Source organism: Pholcus phalangioides, unplaced genomic scaffold (assembly GCF_987345545.1).
Source record: "Pholcus phalangioides strain wild (caught in Gottingen) unplaced genomic scaffold, Ppha-v1.0 ptg000019l_1, whole genome shotgun sequence".
In the NCBI taxonomy this organism is placed as follows: domain Eukaryota; kingdom Metazoa; phylum Arthropoda; class Arachnida; order Araneae; family Pholcidae; genus Pholcus; species Pholcus phalangioides.
Genome location: NW_028301612.1, coordinates 4252323 through 4277944, shown reverse-complemented (window position 1 = coordinate 4277944; position 25622 = coordinate 4252323). Strand labels below are relative to the sequence as shown.

Genomic DNA, 25622 nt, shown 5'->3' with positions numbered 1-25622 from the left:
GATAAATTTTAGTTTTACCTGTTTAATGATTATGGACAAAAGTAACTAAGAGAGGCACTATTTTTTCATGGTGAATAAAGTTTACAAAATATGGACGTTTAGAGTCTAAGAATGGCTGAATGCTTCCGTGTACACAGAGTTTCTGTTGCAGGGAAAAAAAGCCTATATTGTCTCTGGTAGCATGTTGAAAAAAAAATATTTATAATTAATTAATAAAAAGTAATTATTATGCAATTATTTATTAATTTGACCAACACAGAGCCGCCTCACTCATAGAGATTCGTTCAATCGTGAGTCAGTTTGATGTAAAATAAACACCGCCTATTCGTAACTTGAAAAACAGTAAAATTCCACAACAAATTTGACTCTTCAACCGATATTGATGTAGAAAATTCCCGATGAGCTTTTAGTAAATCAATTACTTATTGATTTAAAGTGGTAATTGGATAATAAGAATTCTTGGTCAGGATTTGATTTTTCTACAGATTTGGCAATTCTTCGGATAATCGAAGAAATGTTGCTTGGTAGGGTCATTAGAATATCGTCGGCGGACGATATAAAACGACGCGAGTTAAGTAACGTTTTGTACAGAACCACCCTTAGGGAGCGTGTGACAGGTGCGGTCGCACCGGACCCCCTGACATTTGAGGGGGGCGCACTCACGTAGAAGTAAAAAATATATAAATATATCACAAAATACATTTTTTTTGTAGAAAATAATTTTTCTGAGCTTCAGCTGATTTCATTTTGGAATTTTCATTAATTTCTGAAATTACTTCTTTCATCAATTCTTCATTTCCATTCATTCCGGAATTATTTCTCTCATTAATTATGAATTTTTATCAATTTTGGAATTGTTTCTGAATGTTTAACGATTCTAGAATTTTTTTCTCTGATTAATTCTGAATTTTCATTACTATTAATTCTGCATCTCATTTATTCTGAGATTTTTTCCCTCATTAATTCTGAACTTTCATCTCCTTTCTGAGATTTTTTTTCTTTCTGGTTCTGAATTTTGATTAGTTGTCAATTTTTTTCTCCTCTTTCCTGAATTTCGAGAAAATTCTGAGATTTTGTTCTTCGATTTATTCTGAATTTTCTCTCTCTCTCATTGGTGCTAGAATTATTTCTCACTTTTAATTCATCAAATTTAAGATGTCATTAGGTCCTAAGTTTTTCATCAGGTTTGAAATAATTTCTTTTATCAGTTTAAAATTTTCTTTTGTTCTGAATTTTCGTCGATTCAAAAACTTCATTAATTTTTGAGTTGATTTACATTTAGTTGTGTCTATATTTTTTGAGTCGATGTTTTTAAGCATTTCTGAATATTCTGTGATAACACATGAATTTATGTATTCCGATTCCCCCCCCCCCCACCCCCCCAACAAAATATATGAAATTTGGGCAAATCCCCCAAATTATTTTCGCACCGGGTGCATCTGATAAGGGCGGCCCTGATTTTGAACGCGTGAGGAAGCCACACGCTAGACAAAATCCACAATTTCTCTAGCAATAGACAGTCGCTCGGGTTTGTCTACGTGTGTGGGCGTAGCTTTCGAGTTGTTTACTTTTTTTGGGCCTGTGTTTCGAATTTTAAGCATGGAATTTGGGATCAGTTGGCAGGCACTTCTTTCGAAGTAATTACGTCGAATGTGTTTATATACAGGGTGCTCCAAACAGGACTCCGTGATTCTAAAATGAAATTACTCGGGAACGATGATCGACAGAATAAAACAAACGTTATGTTTATTCTGAATACCATAAAAATGTTTGAAAATTAGTTACATATACTGCCGACAGGGGGCACTGTACGCTGTAATCACAGCTTGGAGTACGAGAAATAGGCTATAAACTGTCTTTTGCAAGCAGGCGTTGTATAATCACATCGCAAAACGTACATTCAAAAATGTTCGCCTTTCGTAGCATAGAGATGGCGCAAACGATCACTACTGAACGGCATGTTGCAGTTTTGGGGAGGTTTGTCGCCTGAGTTGGAGGATGGACGAGGCACTAAGTGGTTTATATAAGCAATATGGGGCCCCAACCACAACGGTTTTGACTTTTCGTGAGTAACACTTCGAGTCATTGCATTGAACTATTGGACATTTGCTGGAACAGACATAGATTGGTCTCCATGCTCACTCGATCTTATCCCCCTGTACTACATACTGTGAAACAAATTGAAGAAAACACAGAACATTCCTGTAACACTGGGTGAGCTCCAAGATTTGATCTGTGAGTCATGTGCGTTAATTTCTGCTGAGCACAACAGAAGAGTGACTGAAAATTTCATACTTCGTTTGCGCCCTCTCTCGGCTGCGAAAGGTGCACATTTTTGAATCTATAGTGATACGACTGCTTGCAGAGGACGGTTTATAGCCCATTTCTCTCGGACTCCAAACTGCGATTACAGCATACCGCACCCCTGTCGGCAATATTTGTAACTAATTTTAAAACCTCATCACCAGATTTTTTACCGCTTGTTTTATTCATCTTTCTTTCTTCTACCGATCTTCGTTCCCGAGTTATTTCATTTTAAAATGAGGGAGTCATTCCATTCTAACTCTCAATGCTTTTATGCATTGAGTAAATGCTGACTAATGTTTTGTTTGATATCATCCAGTCCAGATGCATCCATTCAGACGTTGATGCACAGGGTGTCCCATAAATTCATAAATAGTTAAAAAAATTCATAAAAGTTGAAAGAATTTGTATACTTGAATGCGGTTTGCGAAAAAGTTATTCTCGAAAAAAGGGGGTACAGAAGGTACAGAAAAAATAAATTAGTTCAAATTTTTGTTGGATAGAGGATGTTGCGTGTAAGCAAATCACTGGAAATATGCGAATCAGAGTCATATAAAGTTCAGGGTGTATCATTTTTATGTATTGATTTGCAGTTAAAAATATGATTATAGTTGAAAAAATTTGAATAAGTCGAATTCAGTTGGGGTTGTTTCACCCTGTGAAGTTATTTCCTGCGCAACATTTTCGTGTACTACACAGAAAGTAGCTTCCAGAAAATTTCATTAACACTTTCAGACGGCAGACAGCGCAAAATACCGATGTTATTAAACACCCTCGAAAGAACAAACACTGGTGAGGAATTTAAAAATGTATATTGAAAGTGATTTTAGTGAAATATAGAAAATGATCGTTGTAGCAGTTTTACAATCTGCTAAAAAACATCGTTATTGAGGGATTTATCGTAGTAAAGGATATCGTTGTATCGCGAGGAGTTCAACATAACACTATAGGCAGTTCCAAACAAGATCCGAAGAAGTATCGTCGCAGAGGGATTTATCGTTGTATCGAAGTTCAACTGCATTTACAAATTCAAGAAAATAGACTTTTTCTGGATCCAGAAAATGTCTATTTCCTAGATGTATTTAGACTGAGAAAAACCCTTGTCACTCTTTATTTACGAATTTATGGGACGCCCTCTATATTCTCCTTCTCCCGTAAATTTCTCATCTGAAGACATTCGAAGCGAATGGACGCTCCAAATCGGAGAATGGATGAACTCACTCTTCTCTCCTCTATCTGGTGCTCGGAAATATTTAAGGCGATGACTTTTGTTTTTATAATTTTCCTTTTCTCTGCCAGGAGGTCATCTAATTAGATGGTCGACTACTGGGCAAACACGTTTTTCGTGTTAAACCAACCGAATACTGTAGAGCTGGGTGATATGTTACTCCATTGAAAGGAACAACCCACTCCTATATCGTATTTCTTTCTAAATTATCATTATTACTTTTACTTATACACGCACACGACATCATAATTTTTGTCTGTATACTTTATTCACACTGAAAATAGACACATGGACAAAAGTGCATGAATAAAGAAGCTAAATTAGTTTTTTTTTAGAGTTTCTTAACCTTTTTCTGCCCGTGGTCCCCTTTGAACCATATTTTTTTTTCTCGTGGCTCCCCTGTCTTACCCAGAGTCTTCGACCCTCATCTAGAAGCAAGATCCTTTATACGTATTGAATTGATTTTTTTCAGTGAATTTATACTGAATGGAAATTTTGCAAATAAGATTGGCCTCCAGACCACTAGCCTAGAATTTATTGATCTCCCCGCTAGTCCGAGTTCTATTCAGGACCGTCTCAACATCATGGGGCCCCCTAGGCAAAGTGATGCTATGGTAGTCACATACTTAACCAGAAATAAACAGCCTACATATTTCCTACTTATTTTCAAACGTTATTGTACTGTACAAAATATTGTACTATACGAAAAGGGGTTATTTTTTTTGGTGCAGAAAAAATTAATTAGTTAAAATTTTTGTTCGATAGAGGATGTTGCAAGCGAATCACTGGAAATATGCGATTTAGTAAATGCTCATTGTGGATAATACGAGACCACGAACACTAACAGATGCGCTTCATGCCTACTTAATCGAAAAAATAGACCGGACTCTATTCTACTTAACCACTAAATCACTTACCGACTAAACCCGTGTAAACGACCCTTATCACCTTCGTGCATTTTGAAGTGCTAGACGTCTTAAAATTTAGTTAACTACTTAATCACTCAACGCGTGTAAACGGACCTGAATCAACACCATCTATAGCGGAGGTCTTCCGCTTCCGTGTGAAGCTCGTGACGTCACTGAAAAAAATTATCTCACCTGCAGCCATTGAATGTACTACAAACGGCCGTATTCACCGACACAGTTTAAACTACAATCGTAAGTGGAAGGAGATGAGATCGAAACTGATTGGTTAAATTCAGGATTTTAACCAATCCGTGTCCATCTCTGATCTTTTAACATGTCATTGTAGTTTAAACTGTGTCGGTGAATACTTCCGAAAAAAGGGTAAAGATGGCTCATCCGTCGTCCAATGCTATATCCAATGGCTATAGGTGAAATGACCTTCTTCAGTGACGTCACGAGTTTCACGCGGAGGCTTTCTGCTAGGGCCGTAACTAGGATTTTTACCACCCGGGACAAATATAATTTTCTCGCCTCACAACTTTAAAATTCGATAATTTTGTGACGGTGTTCTTTGTTCCCACCTAAAACTGTCGCCCCCTAAAATTTTGCCGACCGGGGAAATTGCCCCCTTCCCTAGTTCTGACCCTGTCTTTTACTATAGATGGTGTTGCTGCCTGAATGAGAATAAAATTCGAAATACTGTATATCAATTTTCCAGGGTAATGCTTTCGAAAGTGAGAAGAGAAACTATATAAAACCTAGCTCTCGCGGTTACGGTCACAGCAATAAAATTCCTAATGGTCAAGTAGCAACCCCTTTCAGAGCAGCAGGAAATCAGTGAGTGGCAGTTAAAGAGACTTAGAGAACATGCAAGCACCTGAGTGAGAAAAGACTGACTTTGAGCGTGAGCAAGCATGCGAATGACCAAAAGAATGGACTACAGAAAGAGGGACTAGGCCAGTGAGTGACCGAGAGAATGTGGAAGAATGTGAATGACCAAAAGAGTGATCTAAAGCAGTGGTTCTCAACCGGGGGCCATATGGCCCCCTTGTGATACTGGGATACTTCAAAGGGGCCACGGAAGAAAATGGAGAAAGGGGCCATGACAGGTGGTTTGGAGAGCTGAGAAGAAAAATTAAGGTGTGAAGAAATAAAGATTTTATATTAGTGACTAACACTTACAGTGAGAGAGAGAATCCAACAAAACGACCCATAAAACCAGCGTCTTCTTTAGGGCATGGACCCACCCAGGCCTCACCGCCTACATTTTGCAACAAGTTCCCTAAGATGGGGTTTTTCTCAAGTCCCCGGCTAAATTTTTCAGAACACCCCTTCCCTATTTGAAATTTATTGTACGAAAAACAAAAAAAAAAAAATGATGAAAACCATATTAGGCCCCGGGCTGTAGCTCTGTGAGTCCCACTCTTGTGAGGGGCCTCATGCCCATAAGTGACCCCCACCTTATGATATTTTGTATAATACAATTAATTTTGAAAATAAATAGGAAATATGTAGGCTGTTTATTTCCAGCTAGAGTATGGGACTACCATAGCATCACTTTGCCCATGATATTGAGACGGTCCTGATAGAACTCGGACTAGCGGGAAGATCAAGAAATTCTATGCTACTGGTCTGGAGGCCAATTTTCTTTGCAAAAGTTTCGTTCAGTATAAATTCACTGAAAAAAATCCTTTCAATACGTATAAAGTGTCTTGCTTCTAGATGAGAGTTGAAAACTCTGGGTAAGACAGGGGAGCCACGAGAAAAAAATATGGTTCAAAGGGGGCCACGGGCAAAAAAAGGTTAAGAAACACTTATCTAAAGCATGTGCAATCATGTGAGTGACAAAAACAGTGCGCAAGCATGTGGGTGACCTAAAAAGTGTGCAATCATGTGAGTGACCGAAACAATGTGAGTGAGCAAAACAAAGCGCAAGCATGTGATTGACTAAAAGAGCGTCTTAGAGAGTGTGAGCATTGGAGTGACCAAAATAGTGACTTAGAGACACTGGTGTACGTGTGGGGGGGGGGGGGGAGAAAGAGCGGGTAAATTCACAGGGTGGGGAATTTGAGGAAAGAGTGCCAAGAAAATTATAAAATTATATTAGAATGGGCGAAGGGGACGACGAAACCATAAATACGCCTCTCTGTCTTCATTCAGGGTCTTCGAATGTCGAGGAAGTCACACATCGATGGTACACGGCACTAACTTCATATGCACCGATCACTAATAAATGTTATTTACAGTGAGGGAAGTCTCGTTGTGACAGGTTTTACAAAATGAGTATCCACCAGTGTGTGTACGTAATAAACTTCGTTTAGATGGAGCGTGAGATGACTAGGGAAAAATGTCTGTGGGTGAAAAAAATTTATTTAAACGCTTGCATATAGAAACCAGCAGCGGGGGGTGCCTGCCTTAACACAATAATGGGGATCCTAGAAGGATAAAAGCATCAGCAGCAGCAGCAGAAATAAGTTAATGACCTTCGAATGCCATTTTTTTCCACTCGTAAAAATCGGTGACCTGTCGCCAAAGCCACTCACGATCCGGGCGGGAATCGGCGGCAGGCAGGCAGGTAAGCAAAATTAGGCACGCAAACCAACCAAGACTTATCTCTTTGTTTCGTGGATGGCTGCGAGGTCATCAAAATACAAAAGAGGAGGAAGCAAGCTGATAAATCTGACCAATCACGTACGAGGCTCAAATTTCGATCTTGGCAACTGCGATTTCGCAATTTTTCCGGGAGAAAACGAATTTATTACAGAAGAATTGCTAGTTATTGTTTTCGAATGCAGCAGGGGGTGAACAACCTCCTGCCCGTGGGCTAAATACGGCCCGCAAAGAGATTCCATCCGGCCCGCTGAAGGTGTGTTCCGGTAGAAAAGTATCTATACACATAACACGATAAATGTGCCACATGATTACATTTCCATCATTATCCTACGGGAAATCGGGCTCCGTATGGGGGAATCGCCATTTATGGCAAAAAAATTGTCAAAGGCAAGTAAAGTTGACAATTTCAGCCTGGAAATTTGTGAAAGGCAAGTAAAGTTGCCATTTGCAGCAATAAAAATTGCAGAGGGCAAGTTAATGTGACAATTTAAGCTAAAAAAATTTAAAATGGAATTAGAGGTGCCAATCTAAGCCTAAAATTTGTCAAAGGAAAGTTCCCAATCGCAGCCAAAAAAATTTTTCAAAGGCAAGTAAAGTTGTCAATTTTAGCTAAAAAAATCGCAAGAGGCAATTAAAGTTCCCAATAAAAGTCAAAAAATTTGTCAAAGGCAAGTGAGAAAGCTAATTTAAGCTAAAATAAATTATAAAAGCCAATGAGAGAGGTGAGAATTATAACAGGATAATTTATTTCTAAAAAGCAAATGAAGTTGCCAGTTACAGCAAAAAAAATTGTTGAATTAAAGTAAAGTTGTCAAACACTGCCAAAAGTTGTCGAAGACGAGTTAAGTTGCCTCTGACAACTTTTATAGCAGCATTTGGTCAAGAAAATTTCGAATTTAAGTAAACGTGAAAAAATTTCAATGGCAAGTGAAGTTGCCAATTATACTGCTGCCTTAATAGGTCACTCTTTTGGCCATTCAGATGCTTACGCACCTTCTAGGTCACTCTTTTGGTCGCTCACTGACCTGGTCTCCCGATGTGTAAGTCAATGCTTTGGTCATTCACATGCTTGCGTACTGTTTTGGCTATTCACATTCTTGCACACGCTCCAGGTAACTCCCATGCTCACACACACTCTCTAGTTCACTCACTCTTTTGTGTTATAATTTAGAATAAGAATACAGAATCTTCATAATTTCAGGATTTTCGCGTTAATCAAACAAACAAACTTTCTTGCCATCGTTTCAGAAATCATTTTACGATCAAAATGATGTGAAATTGAGGAATAAATATTGCAATATTAATATTATATAATATTTGCCTAATATTAATATTGCAATATAGGTGCAACGTACGTGCTGTATGAAGTATACTGATTGATATAATATTAAAATTGATATTTAATAGGGTTTGCTAACGATGGGCGCTTTGGGAATAGTATGATGTGATATAGGAAAAATTCTTTGATTTTCCAAAATTTTACCGTATAAATTGGGGTCCCCCCCCCCTTCCCGAAACATGGGGCTCTGAGCAAATGCCCATGCGGAAATCGGGCCCCTGATTATTTTATTACTTTGTACTTCCGTTGTTCCGATTCACGTGCGTGAGCTTGTAGGTCACTCAGACACATATTATGGATATCAATCAATCGTGATATCATCAATCACATTTAATCGGATGTCTTTTTGTGGTTTCGCCGCCGAATCAACAAGAGACCACCTTCTCATATATATACTTGTATGTATCATTTATCCGTCTCAGGAACACGACCAAACAACGAAACGTAAGTAATAGCAAACACTTCGCATATCCAGGGAAAGGAAACTCCGATTACTTTCAATTTTTGTACTTTGGCCGTCCGCCGCTGCTTACGTACGAAGGTCCTTTTATCCGACATTTCTTGTTGTGACGGACGGGACACGTATTGTGTAAAGTAGCAGCGGAGAGACAAATTCAACAAACACGCGCGCGTCAGAGCTTTCGAAAACTAACCCCCCGAAGTCAAACAAAGACCCGCGACCTTCCGTTTCGCTCCCACACCCTATATCTTTTCTTGTTATTTTGAGGAAATTGTTTGTTTTTAGTATTGTGTGCGGTGATGCAACACAAACACGGATATTTCAAAAGCCGCCGCCGCCCTTAACTGCGATATCGCTACGAAAACTTTGTTATCACTAAAAATAACTAACGTGATTTCGTTCTGTCGGATATTTAATGATTCTTCCATAAGATTTTTACGCCAATTTCATCGAAATAAAATGTGATCTACGTGTGATGTCTTCGAAAAACAGGAGTTTTCTAACCTATTTTCGAGTCACGAGCACTGTCTATACCAGAGGGGTGCACAGCCTTTTCATCCGCGGGCCGATATTTCTGCTTCTCGTGGACCAGAAACGCTCAGTTAGTGTGCATAATTTTTTGAGAACTGTTGAAATGGGTTCGGAGGTTTATAAATTCGCTCCAGATTGAGGGGGATCGGGAATGTGTAGTTTAAGGTAAAACCGTTCAACTTTGATAAGCAGGATTTATCTGTTTATGGATGACATTCTAACCAAGGCAAACTGTATATTAATGGTCGGAGATACGGCGGGGAGGGGGGGGGGGCATAAGGGGGCATTCCCCCCCCCCCTTCAAGTGTCAAAGACGGAGCTGCCGATCTAATGTATATGCACGTGCATGAATTCGCATAATCATCATCATACCCGCCCCCAGCCTTTTTCATGTCTATTTCCACCTATGTGTATATTTTGCTCAAATTAAGCATTTCAGCTAATTGAAAAAAATCCAGTCTAATCACTAATATTGCTGCATTGATGTATTATTTTGATTGGAAATATGCTAAAAAATTCCTTTTTTCAAAGCCTCTCTTTTCTTTCTTTTTCCTTATGGAATTCGAGTATTTTCTGTGTTAAAGGGGTCTTAACAGGAACTGAAGGGGGGGGGGGTCTGGATGCCTAGACTGGGGGTTTTTGTTGACCTTCCAGGTTAGACGTTTTCGCAGGCTCCTGTATAGTAAATTTATAGTTTACGAAAATAATAGCAACATTCATATTGGCCATTCAGGGCCGCGAGCCACTGTCAGTCTCACTTATAAATGGGTCCCTGCAGTTGTGTAATGAATTGAAGACGAAACAGGAAAGAGCAGGCACCTCCCCCCACCTTGAAAAGTTATTATATATCACTCTTCGGATAATCCGAGATGGTTGCGATTTACCTCGGATTGTCGAGACTATACCGTATTCCGAGCCTCAGAGAAAACAGCAGCGCCCTGCTTCTGTCCTACGAAAGCGAATCGAAATGTGTCATTTCACTCTATTACGTAGCGTTAGAATTTAAAAATAAAATGAAAACCCAAATCATCGCATTTTCTACCAGATGCGATGATGACGGAGGACGCACGCGTCCATAAATAGTCGCCTCTCTTCCCAATTAAATGTCGGTAAACATGAAGGGAGAAAATGGCGTTCAAATAGTTTCCAAAGAGCGCGAAAGGTATTCAAGAGTCGACTTGAAACCGAAAAATCCTCTCACGTCTCTCCTCGTTCTCTTTTACTGAACGTCACCCATCGTTAGGAATTTATTTCGAGTCTTCTGTCAACGGCAATAACACCTTGTCTTTCAGGGAGAGGTTTTTAAGAAATCACCAGATTGCTCGAGAGAGAGAGAGTCTCCTTCACTCCTCAAAAACAAGAGAGGCACACGCGAGACATTCTGGAGTGGATAGTTAAGACACCATAGGGGTGAAAGAATTCTTTCTACCTATAGTCTTGTCTTTAGTGGGGGGAAAATAAAAACACAATAATAATAGTTAGAGAAAGGGCTAATGAAGACGATTCGTCGAAACAGTGATTAACTGTCGAGATCTTTCAGCTTCGGCGAAACAAACGCCAGGCGAATGTCTGTGACAGCCCCAGAAAAGAAACAGGCGCCGAAGGTAGACCTATTCGTGTAGCACAGGGGTGGCCAACCCGCGGCACGCGCGCCACTATTGGCAGGCCATGGTATCAGGCGTGGCACGCGACGCGAACCTTTTTTTAGAACAGTAAATAAAGTCTACTCCATTTATCAATCAAAGAAATTGATTCGAATTTTTAAACAATCCTTTTCTCAGGTGGGGTTAGGCCGGTATTGCACTATAAAAGTTTGATAAAAGTCCTTTTATAAAACTTGAAAAATGCAGCCAATAAGGTCACAGGTTGCATTTTCTAGAATGTAGCCAATAACCTTATATTGGTTAGATTTTTCAAGTTTTATAGACTTGTGAAAGACTAATACAGAAAAGTGTTAAACTATGGAGTTTTAACTAACGCTTAACAAATTTATTACGTCACTTTCGAATCCTGCCAAATTCACCGAACGTACACCAAACATATATCATAGCGTTTTGAAGCTGGCAACAACACTATTAGCACTGAGAGAAATCAAGAAAGCTAAAGCTGTGCAAAACCAGTTTTTTACTTGCACTTTCCCCTCAAAGACCAAGCAGTGAAAGAAAACAATTTGACAAAAAGAAGTGTTCATTTTAGAATTTTTTTTTTTTAAATCGATCTCATTTGGCTTTATCTCGTGATAAAATTGCCAATATAGTGGGCGAAGGTAACACGTAATAACAAGGTTATAACATCATTCTACATTGGGGAAAGCGCCGATCGTGAAAAAAAGAAGACCGAACTTGGCTTATAACGGGAATGAAAATTTCAGTTTATTTTCAAAAAAATCCTGTAACCCTCTCTACTAAAAAATTTTACTTTCGTTGGTTGTTTGGCGCGTAACCGATCGTTACAAAACTGACACGTTACAAAAATCCAAAACGTTATAACTCATCAAATATTTGTCAGATCCTAAAACGAGAAACACTTTCCCATATTAGTTTTTCACAAGGAATCACGTGTGTATACGATCACGTGTGTAAATACGATAAACATGTTGGGCAAATACGATAAACATGTTGGGGTAAATCGAGAAGCTATCCATTCTTAGAATAAGACAACCATAAGTATTCTTTATGGGCATTGTATAATATTTTATCATGTGTATATATTGTTTGTAATTTGTGTTAATTGCATTTTTAATTGGGTTGCTGTATTTTTGAAACATATGACAACCATATTTTTATGGGCATCTTTTTATCAGCCACCTCGTTGGGCATTTTGCCTGTTGTGGCGTTGTATTTGTATTTGTATTTGTATTTGTAAATATTGGGCATTCGATAGTATCCTCCTGTGTATGCTGGTCGGAGTTTAAGTACTGGTTATTACCGTACCATTTATTTATTTATTTATTTATTTATTATATACAAACCTGTGCAAGGCCAGTAGGCTCTAACTCCACAGGTGCACTATTCAAACAATCAATAAAATTGGAAAGAGACGGCAGGGAACATCAGTACACATTCATACACACGAATATATACAAAGAGAAAAATGCATAAAAGATGACGCCAATAAAAAAAAAAAAATAAATAAAAAAAAATAAAAAATCCCCGAACACAAAACAACAATAAAATAAACATGTTTACACAATAAAATTCAATATATAAATCAGAATAAAATACATGTATATATATATATATTTAAAAAAAACAAAGAAAAGTAAATAAAAAATCATCACATGTAATTCCAAAGTGAAATAATCAATAGAACTGATGGAAAAAAAAAGTTATATAAATAAAACAAGCATATATGCACCAATAAAACCCGACATGAACTAAAATGCATAGCACATTAAAAATGTTGAAAGATCAGAAGCGTTGAGAGAGTGACAGAATCTATGATATGTAGATGAACATACGAGATCTGGTGGTAATTTGTTCCATACTCTTCCAACTCGGCATCGGAAGTTATAAAATTTAGCATTGTTCCTGGCAGTTGGAATTTTTATTTGTAATGAATGTCTTCTCAGTGATGGTCTGGGATTGATTTCAAAAAATGGAGTTGACTGACCCGTATATACTAAGTTGTGTACAAGTTTGAAGCACAGCTTTAAGTCGGCTTCAAGGCGACGCCATTCTAAAGAGTGGACGCCGAGACATCTCAGCCTTTCCTCGTATGGGCGATGACGCAGACTGCAAAACTGTTTGGTAAATGACTTCTGGACCTTTTCGATGAATTTTATATCCTTCACTTTGTACGGAGACCATATTTGCGAACAATACTCCAGGATTGGGCGTATAAAAACGGTAAATGCGTGCATGAGTGTAGCGGCATCACATTTTCCATACGCCTTCCGTAGGACATAAGAAGCGCGTCTCGCTTTACACACTATATTCGAATAATGTAAGTCGAAATTTCTGGTATTGCAAATGGTGATCCCCAAGTCAGTGTAGGAAGTGAACCTCTGGAGCTCTTCGCCACCCATCGAGTAGCTTGGACTCATTCTGTATCCCCCTATGTGCATGACACCACTTTTGTTAACGGAAATTGGAAGACGATTGACCACAGTCCAGTTGTGGAGACGTTGGCAGGCAGAATTAAGCTCTGTGTGTTCAGACGTGGGAAAAAACAGTTTAACATCATCAGCAAATTGTACTAGTGGAATTGGATGAGTGTAAAAAGCAATGTCATACGTGAATAGTACAAACAACAGTGGACCCAACACAGAGCCCTGAACTACACCGCTAGATACGCATTTTTTCCCAGAGAGGCAATCTTCAACACGAACCTGAAAAGTTCTAGAGCCCAGATATGACTGCAGTATTCGGCACATCTTTTCTGGCACACCCAAGTTCAATAGCTTTGTGATTAGAAGAAAGCGGTCTATTTTATCGAATGCTTTGTGAAAATCAATAAACAATATATCAATTTCGGTTTTTTCTTCAACGGCATTTGTCCAATAGTCGTGGCAAATTAGTTGTTGGATTAATAGTGATCGACCAGGAACAAAACCAAATTGATTAGATGGTATAAACCCTGAATTGATAGCAAATGTAAGAAGTTTTTGGACCAGACATCTTTCGAATATTTTAGAAGAAATATCAGTCAATGATACCGGGCGATAGTTTTGAGGATCAGAACATTTGCCTTTATTTTTGAAAATAGGACGAACTATGGCATTCCTCCAGGAATTGGGTATCATACCAAAGTCATAAAAATACTGGAACACTGCACTCAAGAATTAAGATGCCTCGTCTCGTAAGGCCCTGTAGAAGCTACCGGGGATACCATCAGGCCCAGTAGAAGAGCGAGAAGGCAGTGCATCTATTAAAGAAGCGATACCTCTAGCATCAAACATATCGATGAATTGGGAATGGTCTTGCATAAGGCCGCCATCAAAATGAACTTCTGTCGCGAACGGTAACAAGTAAGCGTCTGAAAATATGTCCGCAAATATATCAGCCTTAGATTGACTGTCAGTAATTATAGCTCCATCTACAACAAGGGATGATATAGATGCAGCCGAACGTAGTTTCCGTCGAGCGTCTTTGTAGAAGGCAGTACGATTATTATTGCCACAAATCGAACGGAGGTGTGCACTCTCGCTTGATGCAACGTACGCATTGTATTCCTGAGCCATGGCACAATATATTCGTTTGTTTAGAACACTCGGATACCTCCTCAAATTACGCCAAGCAATCAGTTTCCTCTTACCGATTAGTCGCAGTCTTTTATTTGCCACGTTGCTAAGTTTTAATGACATACGAGGAATATACCTCCAACAATTCAAAAAGAAAGTTTGAAATGCATCGAGGGGAGACATGCGCTTTTCCCGGATAGAACCAAAGAGATCATGTAGTAATAGAGAAAGAGCGTCATAATCCGCACTCCTAAAGTCATGTTTAGCCAAGCCTGAATAATTATTGGCTATTAAATTAGGCAGTCGAAAGAGAAATGGTATATGCGGTGGGTTGTCACTATTGCAGAAGGGTGGCAATGATCGTATGTCGATTATAAATTCGGGAACAGTGCACAAAAGAAGATCCAAGAAATTCTCTCCCTTAGTGGGAAAGTCAACAAGTTGATTGAATCCCAAGTCTGCAATAGAGGCAAGAAAGAATCTGTCAGTTGCATGTGTAGATATGAGGTGGTATGAATCCCATTTTATGTTTCTCATATTCAGGTCGCCGGCCAATACGATGGGATATCTAACTGTACAATATAGTCTGAGAGCATCGAAAAAACAATGTAAATGTCCGGCATCGGAAGATTTGTCCGGAGGAATATAAGCACAGATCACGCGCACACACTGAATACCGACTTTAATGTCCACAGCTATTATTTCGATTTCAGCATTATTTGTATCAGTTCTCGCCATAACAGCAGACGGGTTCAAATTATTTTTTGCGAATATGCAGACACCACCTCCAGGAGCAAACAATCTATCAGATCTAAACACGTCGTATCCCCGCGGGCATAGCAGGGAATGGTCATAGTGACGGACTCGCATCCTGGTTCGAACCCCAACTTCGATACAGGGAGAAGACTATTAGGTACACGCATTCACACTTTCGACGCAATCCACTCGGTAGTAAACTGCCTATGGCGATAGATCGGAGTTGCGCTCTGTTTTGAAGAAAGAAATCATTTACGTCGTCTATGAAATTACATTTTTTGTTATTTTCACATTAGTTAATAAATTTCCGGATACACCCATCCTCCGGGAACGCTTCGATATCTCTCTAAGAGCGGTGTGTCCGGGCCTTCAATGCTCAATAATACTAAACATGATTTTTTTACAATCAGACGCACTGCTAGCAAATCTTGAAGAGCATATCACCCGACGTTCTTTGTAGGGAAAGGTTACCTCGACTTACGTCGTCAGTATCACTTACGTCGGGGTATCACTGCTTTTGCCATTAATTTGACAAAAACAGTTACAACCATATATATGGACTATACGGGTGCTCTTCTTATTCCGTTGATGGGCATAAAGTGATGCTGTTTGACTTTAAAAACAACAACAACAACAAAAAATCACGTACACCTCTTTTTTAGAACGTGATGTATATGTTATGTCACCACCAAAGCCCAAGTTGGTCCCTTCGCGAAGTTTCCAGTCCAGTTGACTCGGCCAATGTCCGGAGTTCGTGCTCTCGTCGGGCATTAGTCGGTCCCTATATATCGATCCTTATACATCCCTATATCGATTCCTATGATTCGGGGTCATCGTCACGTTGGCGTATTTTTTTTCGTGATAATTATATCCATTTTATAATTAGGTTAACTACGGCAACCATAACGATCAAAGGAATCTGAATATCGAATATCTTACTGACAACATATCTAGGAATGTATAGGGATCGACGTATGGGGCCGGTGAAAGCCTGAATTTTGGGCATTGGCCGGGTCAACTGGGCTGGCCACTTCAGCATTTGGAAACAATGTATATACGTGTAGTATTAAATGAATGTGCACGCAAACACTGTGTGAACTGGTTTTAATTTGCCGGAATGGTTCTATTTTTCATATTCACCAGAGCAATCCTTATGGAATGAAAGACGGATCCGATCCCTGGCGTGGAATCGCTCCCTCTGCCTCTTACTACTACGATCCTAGTCTAGCAGCTTACGGGTGAGTACTTCATTATTCTTACAATCAAGTCAAACTCGGTTATAAGAACTTCGGTTGCAACGAAACCTCGGATACGACGTCAATATTCGGCTTTCCTGTATGAATGGTCTATAATTGAGGGGGGGGGGGTCTTAACACATTTGGCCGTAGAAGCTTTGCGCAGTTGCCCACCGACGAAAAGGCTTACATAGTTACAGAATTTACAGAAATGTGTTGGCAAAATACCCTCATTAAAAAAAAATTAATTCCGCAATTGGTGAAAGAAGGTAATTTCAAAATTATTCTTAGCAATCGTTACAGAACTAATGAGAGGAATAATTTCAGAATTATTCAAAGAAACAATTTCGAAATAAATTTAAAGAAATTGTTTCTGAGAATTATTTGAAAAAAATAATTTTATAATAAATGAAAACTCATAATTGATGCAAAGCATTTCTGGGATGAATTAATAAAAAATATTTTCAGAATTAATGAAGATTTTCATATTTAATGGAAAAATAATACAGAATTGATTGATGAAAAATATTTCTTGAATTATTTTGAAAGGAATTACTATAGTACAATATGATTTGTGGGTCTTTGGACTTCGTCCACGTCTTTCTGTCTTTCAAACCGAACATGGCCGAGACTCTATCGGCTTCAACCATTGTCAGAAATGTCTGAAAAGACTCACAATGTCTGAACTGAACTGAACAAACCGGTCACGACCAGGCTCTGTCACCTTAGCGATGTAAACTCAGTTCCCCAGAGGGCGTGGTCGGGCAGGAGAAAAAATCCAGTCGGTAGTCCAATATCACTTTTTTCCGGAGCCCTCTTCGAGGGGATCACATGTCAAGGGTTCAGCATGAATTGTGCACTGGAATCCAGAAATATCGGCATTGGCGTACGCGAGGGGGGAAGAGGTCTCAATCCGAGATTATAGTGTTATTTTGCAGGGAAAAACGTACCCCCCCCCCCGGAGAAGAAAAAAAATTAAACCCCCCCCCCCCCCCCCGAGAAAATTCTGCGTACGCCTATGCATATCGTCTCCTCGAGTGTTCAGAGTACGTTGCTCATGAGAGGTCGCAAGTTATCGGCCGGCATCCAGCGTCGGCCCACGTACAGGGCTACCTGGCCTGGCTGGTTTTGTCCCCATTCAGCCTGGTTACATCCTGGCTCGTCTTGGGCCCACAATGTCTGAAAAGTTGACGGCCCTGCCAAAGGGAATAACGTTAATGAATCTTTACGTCGACGAGAACGCAACGGCTTCGGATATAATGGCTCATTTTTTCGTCGTAAATATTTCATTATTTATTTATCATAAATAGGATGACCATATGACCCACAGACGGGACAAACGTTTCCGTAAATTTTTTCCAACTCAATTTTTTTTTATAAAATATCCTGTTTTTACAACGAAGCTTAGTTCTGCCAAGGGTTTATTTATAAGCAATTACCAACAATTTCGCCGAAAATTGGCAGTATTTCTGCTTAAAATTGACGTCCCGTATTTATGTTCCCATTGCATGTCATGGAATTTAGCAGAATTTTTGATGTCGTTATAACCGAGTTTGACTCTAATTTACTTACAAGCCACGGATGGGTCAGAGGCCAAAGCTTTTAAGATAGCATGATATTGATCTTTGTTTTGGCTTCTGGGGGAAATCCAGTTGTTAATGGAACGCTGTTAATACATTATTGTATGACATACAGTTTTTATGTGTATGTTTTGCATTGCGAGGAGAGTGAATGGGCGTTGCCAAAATCCGGTGTAGAAATGGTGATTATGTGGTTCGTGTGTGTGTATTAGAAGAAAAAATCTTTTCCCCCACCCCGTATTCTACGTGATTCGCTTTTAATGAACAAGCGCAGGGCGGATCCGTTGCAGGGATTTCATTATGAAGCGATTATATAACGCGATATCGACACTCACTCTGCCTTTGCTGTGACGTCAGTCATGAATTAAAACATTAAAAGAAGCTCTCGTTATTTGGCCTGTCTCAAGATTAGTGAAGTCTTCGATTCGTGGCCCGAGAGTCATATGTGGCCCTCAAAGCTTTTCCCGTTGGCCCGCTGACGAAAAAGCCTTAGTTACACAATTGAAAGAAATGCTGGAAATGAAACAAACTTCAATGAAAAACAAATCTAGAATTGGTGAAAGAAATACTTTATGGCAAATAATTTTCAAATTAATGAGAGATAATGAGAAATAATTTTGAAATAATTTTGAGAAATATATAATGAAGAGAGAAATAATTTTGAAATTAATGAGAAGAAATAATTTTGAAATTAATGAGAAGAAATAATTTTGAAATTAATGAGAAGAAATAATTTTGAAATTAATGAGAAGAAATAATTTTGAAATTAATGAGAAGAAATAATTTTGAAATTAATGAGAAGAAATAATTTTGAAATTAATGAGAAACAATTTATGAATTACATGAGAAATTATTTCATGATAACAAAAAATATCAGGATTGGAGAAAAAAATTATTTCACAAATGATTATATAAAAATCCAGAATTAATGAAAATATTTCCAGAGTTATTGAAAGAAATAATGTTACCTTAAGTTTTGTATTTAATGGGAAAAAAATTCAGATTCAATCGAAAAATTTGTATATAATAAAAAATATTTTTCAGATTGGATGAACAAATAGTGTCGGATTACTTGAAAATTGCGTCCTAAGGCCGGAGTTATACGCTGTAAAAGATTTGCAAAATTTCTTTCATAAAACTTGAAAAATTTAACCAACAAGTTTATCGGTTACATTCGAGTGAAAGTAACCGATAAGATTATTGGTTGCATTCATTGGTAAAATTTTGTAACAGAACTTTTTTAAAACTTCATTAGTGTAAAGTCAAGATTACACTATAAAGGTTTGGTATAGAATATCTTTTGCAAAACTTGAAAAAAAAAAAAAAAAAAAAAAAAACAGCCAATAAGCCTATTGGTTAGAATATAATCGATATGTTTATTAGTTGTTTATTTCAAGTTTTCTAAAAGATCTTTTATCAAACTTTTATAGTTTTGCAACTATTGGGCGGGACAACTACAAAATTGAACACTGTAAAAGTTTAAAAAAAGTTCTTTCGTAAAATTTGAAAAATGCAACCAATCAGTGTATCGGTTACATTAGAGCGAATTTAACCAATAGTCCTGTTCGTGGTTTTTCCCAGTTTTGTAAAAGATCTTTTATCAAAGTTTTATAGTGTAATGCCGACTTAAGAGTCCTTTTTCTTTCTTCAGGATTTTTCCATCACAGAAATCTTTGAGTTTCGGCCAGGAAAATTATCAAGGACATCTTTCTGGGAATATTTTTATATTCAAGAAAATCCAAAATCATTTGATGATCATTACTAATGTATTGGTTAAAACGGGTATTTGTAAATTTCTGGTGCGCTAAGCATTGAATGCATGTAGAGTAGACTACCTGCTTCGTGCTACCGACGACTGCCAAAATGCCAATAAAAGGGCATGCTATCGTGTCATAGTCAAAAGTACCAAAGTAAGGAGCCTACCCAAAAACGTATTTTGCAATTTGTAAAAATGTTCAGGTTGCCTATCTATCTGTATGAACCTAAAAAATCACCAGCATGTTTTTTGAGTCCCTTGAACGAGAAAAAGATAAGAATTTGTCCCACCATAACTTAGGTTATTTATTGTTTTTGTTTGTTTCATTTTTTTTTTTTGCTCAGTTACGGTGGTCTGGATTTCAACGGAGCCAGGAGGAAGAATGTCACAAGGGATTCGACGAGCACCCTGAAGGCGTGGCTGAACGAGCACAGGAAGAACCCTTACCCAACGAAAGGTGAAAAGATCATGCTGGCCATCATCACCAAGATGACCTTGACCCAGGTCTCGACGTGGTTCGCCAACGCTCGCAGGAGACTCAAGAAGGAGAACAAGATGACGTGGGAACCCCGGAATAAGATGGACTCGGAGGACGTCAAAAATGACTTCGACGAAGACGACGGCGATGATGACGGCAGCGATAAGCAGCAGGTCCCGGCCGACGACTGCTGCCGCAACAAGTCGGACGCTCGCTCATCCGACGACATCGTCGGTGGTGGCATCTACGGAACTACGACTACTACTGCTGCTACCACAAACAACCATCACCACCACCACCACCAACCTCATGAGGGACATGTCACAAACATGAGGGGGCAGCAACCCCACCATCATCACCACCACCAACATAATTCTGGTCGAGATGCGTCTTCGTCGTCGGAGCTGAGGCCGAGATGCCACGACAGCGATGACAGCGACGACTGTGGACAACAACTCACGTCTGGCGACAACTCTGGTAAGACCATCCATTCCTCCAATAAGGTGAACGGTGGGAAATGGGGGGGGGGGTGTACTCTGGATTGTTATCCAGAAAGAAAATTTTCTCAGAAATATTTGAAGTTAAAAGCTTGAAACTGTGGTTCTCAACCAGGGGTCCACGCAAGATCGTGGCGGGAGACCAGAGGCTAGGATCACCCCCCCCTCCCCACAATGTTAGAAAATCAACGATTCCCCCCCTCCCACATCCCGCTGCAGGGCCCCCAGGCTAGAACTTCACCACATACGAACTCCGATCATATCACTATCCAGCAATTTACTACAGATCGATTTTGGTGCGAAATGAAGGTGCCATCTATCGGTGGTCACCTCAGGATCGATAGGGAAAAGAACTTGTTTTTATATTCTTCCCCCCGGGATTCAGCCCGTGGATCTGAATGCAACCTGCAATCTTCATAGTGGTAGACGAGCATCATTGCACCACTCGGATAAGGTCCCAAATGTTTTCATATAACGACTATCCTTTATGTTTTCGTTTATAACGACCGTTTTTCTTGGAACGATTAGGGGGTCACCATAACGAGTGTCGACTGTTTTAGGAATAACAGGATTTTATCCATTCGTTTCATTACTTTGGTTCTTCCCCTCCCTCCCCCGTAACACTAGTTTTTCCCTCTCCGAAAGGATTTCTCGCAACGGCCCTGGGTCCTCGAACTCTTTAGGGATCGTTGGAGAGGTTTCAAGGTGTCAGTGAGCTTGGATGAGAAAACAATCACGGTTCTGCTAAACACGCTGTGAAGTTATCTGTGGTCCTCTTATTGGCAAATGTTGGGGGGGGGGGTCCCTGGCCTTTGCCGTTCGTCTTATTGGAAGGGGAGGGGGGATTCCTGGCCTTTGGAGTACGTCTTTTTTTTGGAGGGTGGGGAAGTCCCTGTATTTTTTCGTATTGGAAGATGAGGTCCTTGGACTTTGTCTTATTAGAAAACGGAGTCCCTTTCCGTGCTTTTATTTGAGGGGGGGGGCGTCCTCGGCCTTCATCTTATCGGTCGGAGGACGTCTCCGGGTTTCATTATCTTAATGGGGGGGGGATTCTTCACCAGGGCCGGAACTAGAAGGGAGCAGCATCCCCGGACGGCGAAATTTATTGGGGGGGGGGGAAGGGCTACAGTTTTAGATGGGAACAAAGAACGCCGTTATACAATTATCGAATTTTAAAGTTGTGTTGGCGGCATGATCATTTTTTCCCCGGATGGCAAAAATCCTAGTTACGGCCCTCGTCCTGGCCCTCGTCTTATTGGAAAAGGGAGTTCCTGGCTTTTGTGTTATTGGAAGAGGAAGGAGTTTCCGGCTTTCGGTCTTATTGGCATGATAGGTCCATGGAACACAAGTGGTTAAAAACCCCTAGGCTTAAAGGGAACACGATTAGGAAATAGTATGAGCTCAACAGTAGGAATAAAATAAAGTATTTTTGTTATGAGAAAAGCGTTTCCAACCATTTTTCGAGTCGCGAGCGACTTTTACGTCCAGAATGACAAAAAGAGCTCTGATTTAGAGGGGGTGGAGGACAAAACTCAAATATAAAGTGTGAAAAGTGGAGTTTATAGGAGGGGGAGGGTGTTGAGGGGCCCCTGCTCAAATAGCAATTTTAGCATATTATGCTGAAACTTAGAGCAGCATAATTTAAATTCTTAAATGCAACTTGGGAGGATGGTTTAATCGAGGTGCCGATCGATGTCTCGAGAGCACGGGATCGGTGACATGCACCGAATATTTTTAGGTGACTTACTGAGCACCAAATTTAAGTTCCTTGGTGTAATGCTTGTACGCACAAAGCTCCACAACTCGGGCACGGATCCAAGGTGAGAGCAGCTTCGTTGGATCGTCCCGTATTTTACAGGACAGACAAATTCAACCATATTATTCGGCTCTTGGGAAGGGGAGTATCATTCCGTTCTCCCCCGTCCTGGATCCGTGTCTGAGCGGAAAGAGGCAGGCAGAGGCGTACACAGGGAGCAAAAGACAATAAAAAATAAAAAATGTTTTTAAATACAAAATGAAGTAATTAAAATATCGAAAGAGAATAAAATAGGGCTCACACAAACCCGGTGTGCCAACCCCCCAACAAAAAGTCTATCTTGCGTACACTCCTGGTCACGAGCGGTGACTTATTATGTAGGTCTGTTGGATCATATCCCGTATATTACGGGGACAAATAAATTTTCCCATATTATTCAGTTCTTGGGAGGAACGATCGTCCCCCGAATCCGCGCCTGCCACAACCCTTTATGTATCAATACGGTTCACTGAAGAGAACACAGCTCAAACATTGGTTAGAGAGAGCGAGCGCGAGCGGGAATCTCCCGTGGGAGGATGCGTGATGAACCTGTAATGAAAGCAATAATTATAGATCTTCACTGCGAAGATTCAGTTTCATTTTCCGGGAAATTCCGGAAGTAATTAGGAAATTCGAGAGCCGGAATGCTCCTCTCCCTCTCTCCGTCGAGCTCTGAAAGAAGCGATTCACGTACGAATTGCATGTATATTTGCATACAAAAGTTTGTCTCGTCGAAATATACGGAGGAGGGAATGAATCGAAACATTTGTGGGGGGGCCTCCGTTCATCCATTCGTTCATCCATTGATCCTCCTCGGCGATGGTGATGGTGATGATGATTGAGTGATCCCGAGGACACAAATGAACAACGCGAACAGCAATAACGACTCGTGTCCAGATGCGAGCGAACAGACTAACGTGGGGACGGTTGTCAAAACTCCTTTACGTCCGCATACCCTCGCGATAACATATTATCTATACGCCTGGGTTTTTCAACGTTTTTCGAGTCAAGAGCACCCAGAATCACAATTAGAGCACCCGTATGGCCACTTCCACACATGCATAAACTCAAACAAATGTAATATGTTTTTTTTTAAGGCAGCTTTAATGGGATGGTTCAAAAGAAAAAGACGATCAAAGCTCATGTATACGGCAACGTGTCTTTGTCATGTCTTTTTTTTACGATATTTTTCGAGTCACGAACACCCAAAATCACATTAAGAGCACCCATATAGTCTAAGTCACTCTTTTGGTTGGTCACATACATGCTTACTCTCTAGGTCACTCTTTTTGTCGCTCATTGACATGATTCCCCCGTTTTACAAGTCACTCCCCATTCTTGCACACTCTCTAGGTCACACATTTTATCGCTCACTGACCTGGCTCAGTGCTAAGTCACTCTTTCATTCACATGCTTGCACACTGTTTAGGTTGCCCTCTGACCTGATCCCTTACTATATGTCACTCTTTCGTTGTTCACATGCTCGCACCTTTTCTAGATCAATCTTTTTCTCACAAGCTTGATGGTTCACTTTTCTGTTCACCCCATGCTTACTGTCTAGGTCACTCTTTTAGTCACTCACTGACACTGATATGCTTCTTGTTTTCCAGGTCACTTCCATGCTTGCACAAACACTGTAGGTCACACTTTTTGTCTCTAACTGACCTGGCTCCTCGCCCAGGCCACTCTTTTGGTTAATCCCAACACATGCGCGCGCACGCACACACAACCACACACACAACGCAACGCGCACTCTTTTGGTTACTCCTATGCTTGCGTTTCGGTTGCTCACTGACCACCAGATCCGTCTCTATACGCCACTCTTTTGGTCACTCGCTGATTCCTTGATCTCGTCAGAAGCGGATTTATGTTTTGCCACCCATCTTCCATTCTGCACTAATTGTCTTAATCACTCATTTCTCAAATTTGTCACCACGGGCTATAGTTTGCTTAGGCCCCTGTAAACACGCCACTGAGAGCACCCATAAGTGAATATGGGCTCTTCGAACGGAATTGGGAACAACCATGCTGCACTTCTTGGGAGCTTTAGTGCTCGTGAGAAACTGGTTGGCAGATTGACCGTCGGGATTGTGATATGGGGGATGGTTAAGTTGTTGACGAATTGAGGGGATTTTGTTGAATTTTATGTGAAACACTGGATTCGCGGAATAAAAGATGGATAGTATGAACAGAATCGGCTTCAGACATAAGCCTTAACTTGTATCCGACCAATGGGTAAGAACCCCCCCCCCCCCGCACCCCACAATATTTGCCATCACCTCCATAACACTTCTAGAAATATTTGATTTGAGTCCTACTAATATTTCTAACAACTTTTACGCCTATGGCTTCAGGAGGTCACTACGATGTTTTTCAACGGAATAATGACCACATTGAAGTGTGTCCTGTCCTTCCTCATATTAAAATAGGGAGGGGTTTCTGGATTTCGTCTAGGGCACTCTAGGCTAATAATTTCATTCAAGAAATTCCCATATTACTTATTTCAAGCAATAATAAGCGTTGAAGTTGCCAACTTTAGTTTTAATTCTGGGATCAATGGGCTATACTTTTTCATACTTTGATCAGTTCAAGGCTTCGTAGGCCGCCTGTTTCCAGCTCTACACTCGATATGGATTTTCAAAGGCCAAATCTGTTCAGGTCATCTAATGTCTTTTTAAAGTAAAACAATATTTTCCAGCAGATAAATTTAAAATAGTTCTGAGTAATTGGGCTAGAGTGCTCATAATAATAAGCTCATAATAAATAAAGCTATCCGCAGAACCGAGAACGAACCCCTAGCTCGCGAGCACCGTGATGTCCACTGAAGAAAGCACCTGAGAGTGTTCGATGTTTGTGTTTGATTTCATTGATTTCTGCTCTTGACTCTTGATTGACACCCTAGTTTAATGATAAATTTGTTGCACTCAATAACAATCCACTTCATGCTGGTTCAAGTATAT

General features: G+C 39.9%; 1 protein-coding gene across 1 annotated transcript in view; it reads left to right on the top strand.

Moving 5' to 3' along the window:
• The window catches only part of LOC149071131 (uncharacterized), an 82069-nt gene that overhangs the window by 41814 nt on the left and 14633 nt on the right, over positions 1-25622 (top strand). Inside the window, exons 3-4 of the mRNA XM_089248188.1 lie at positions 16465-16559; positions 20237-20847. Of these exons, the coding sequence (XP_089104314.1) occupies positions 16465-16559; positions 20237-20847 (706 nt within the window). The remainder of the gene's footprint in view (positions 1-16464; positions 16560-20236; positions 20848-25622) is intronic.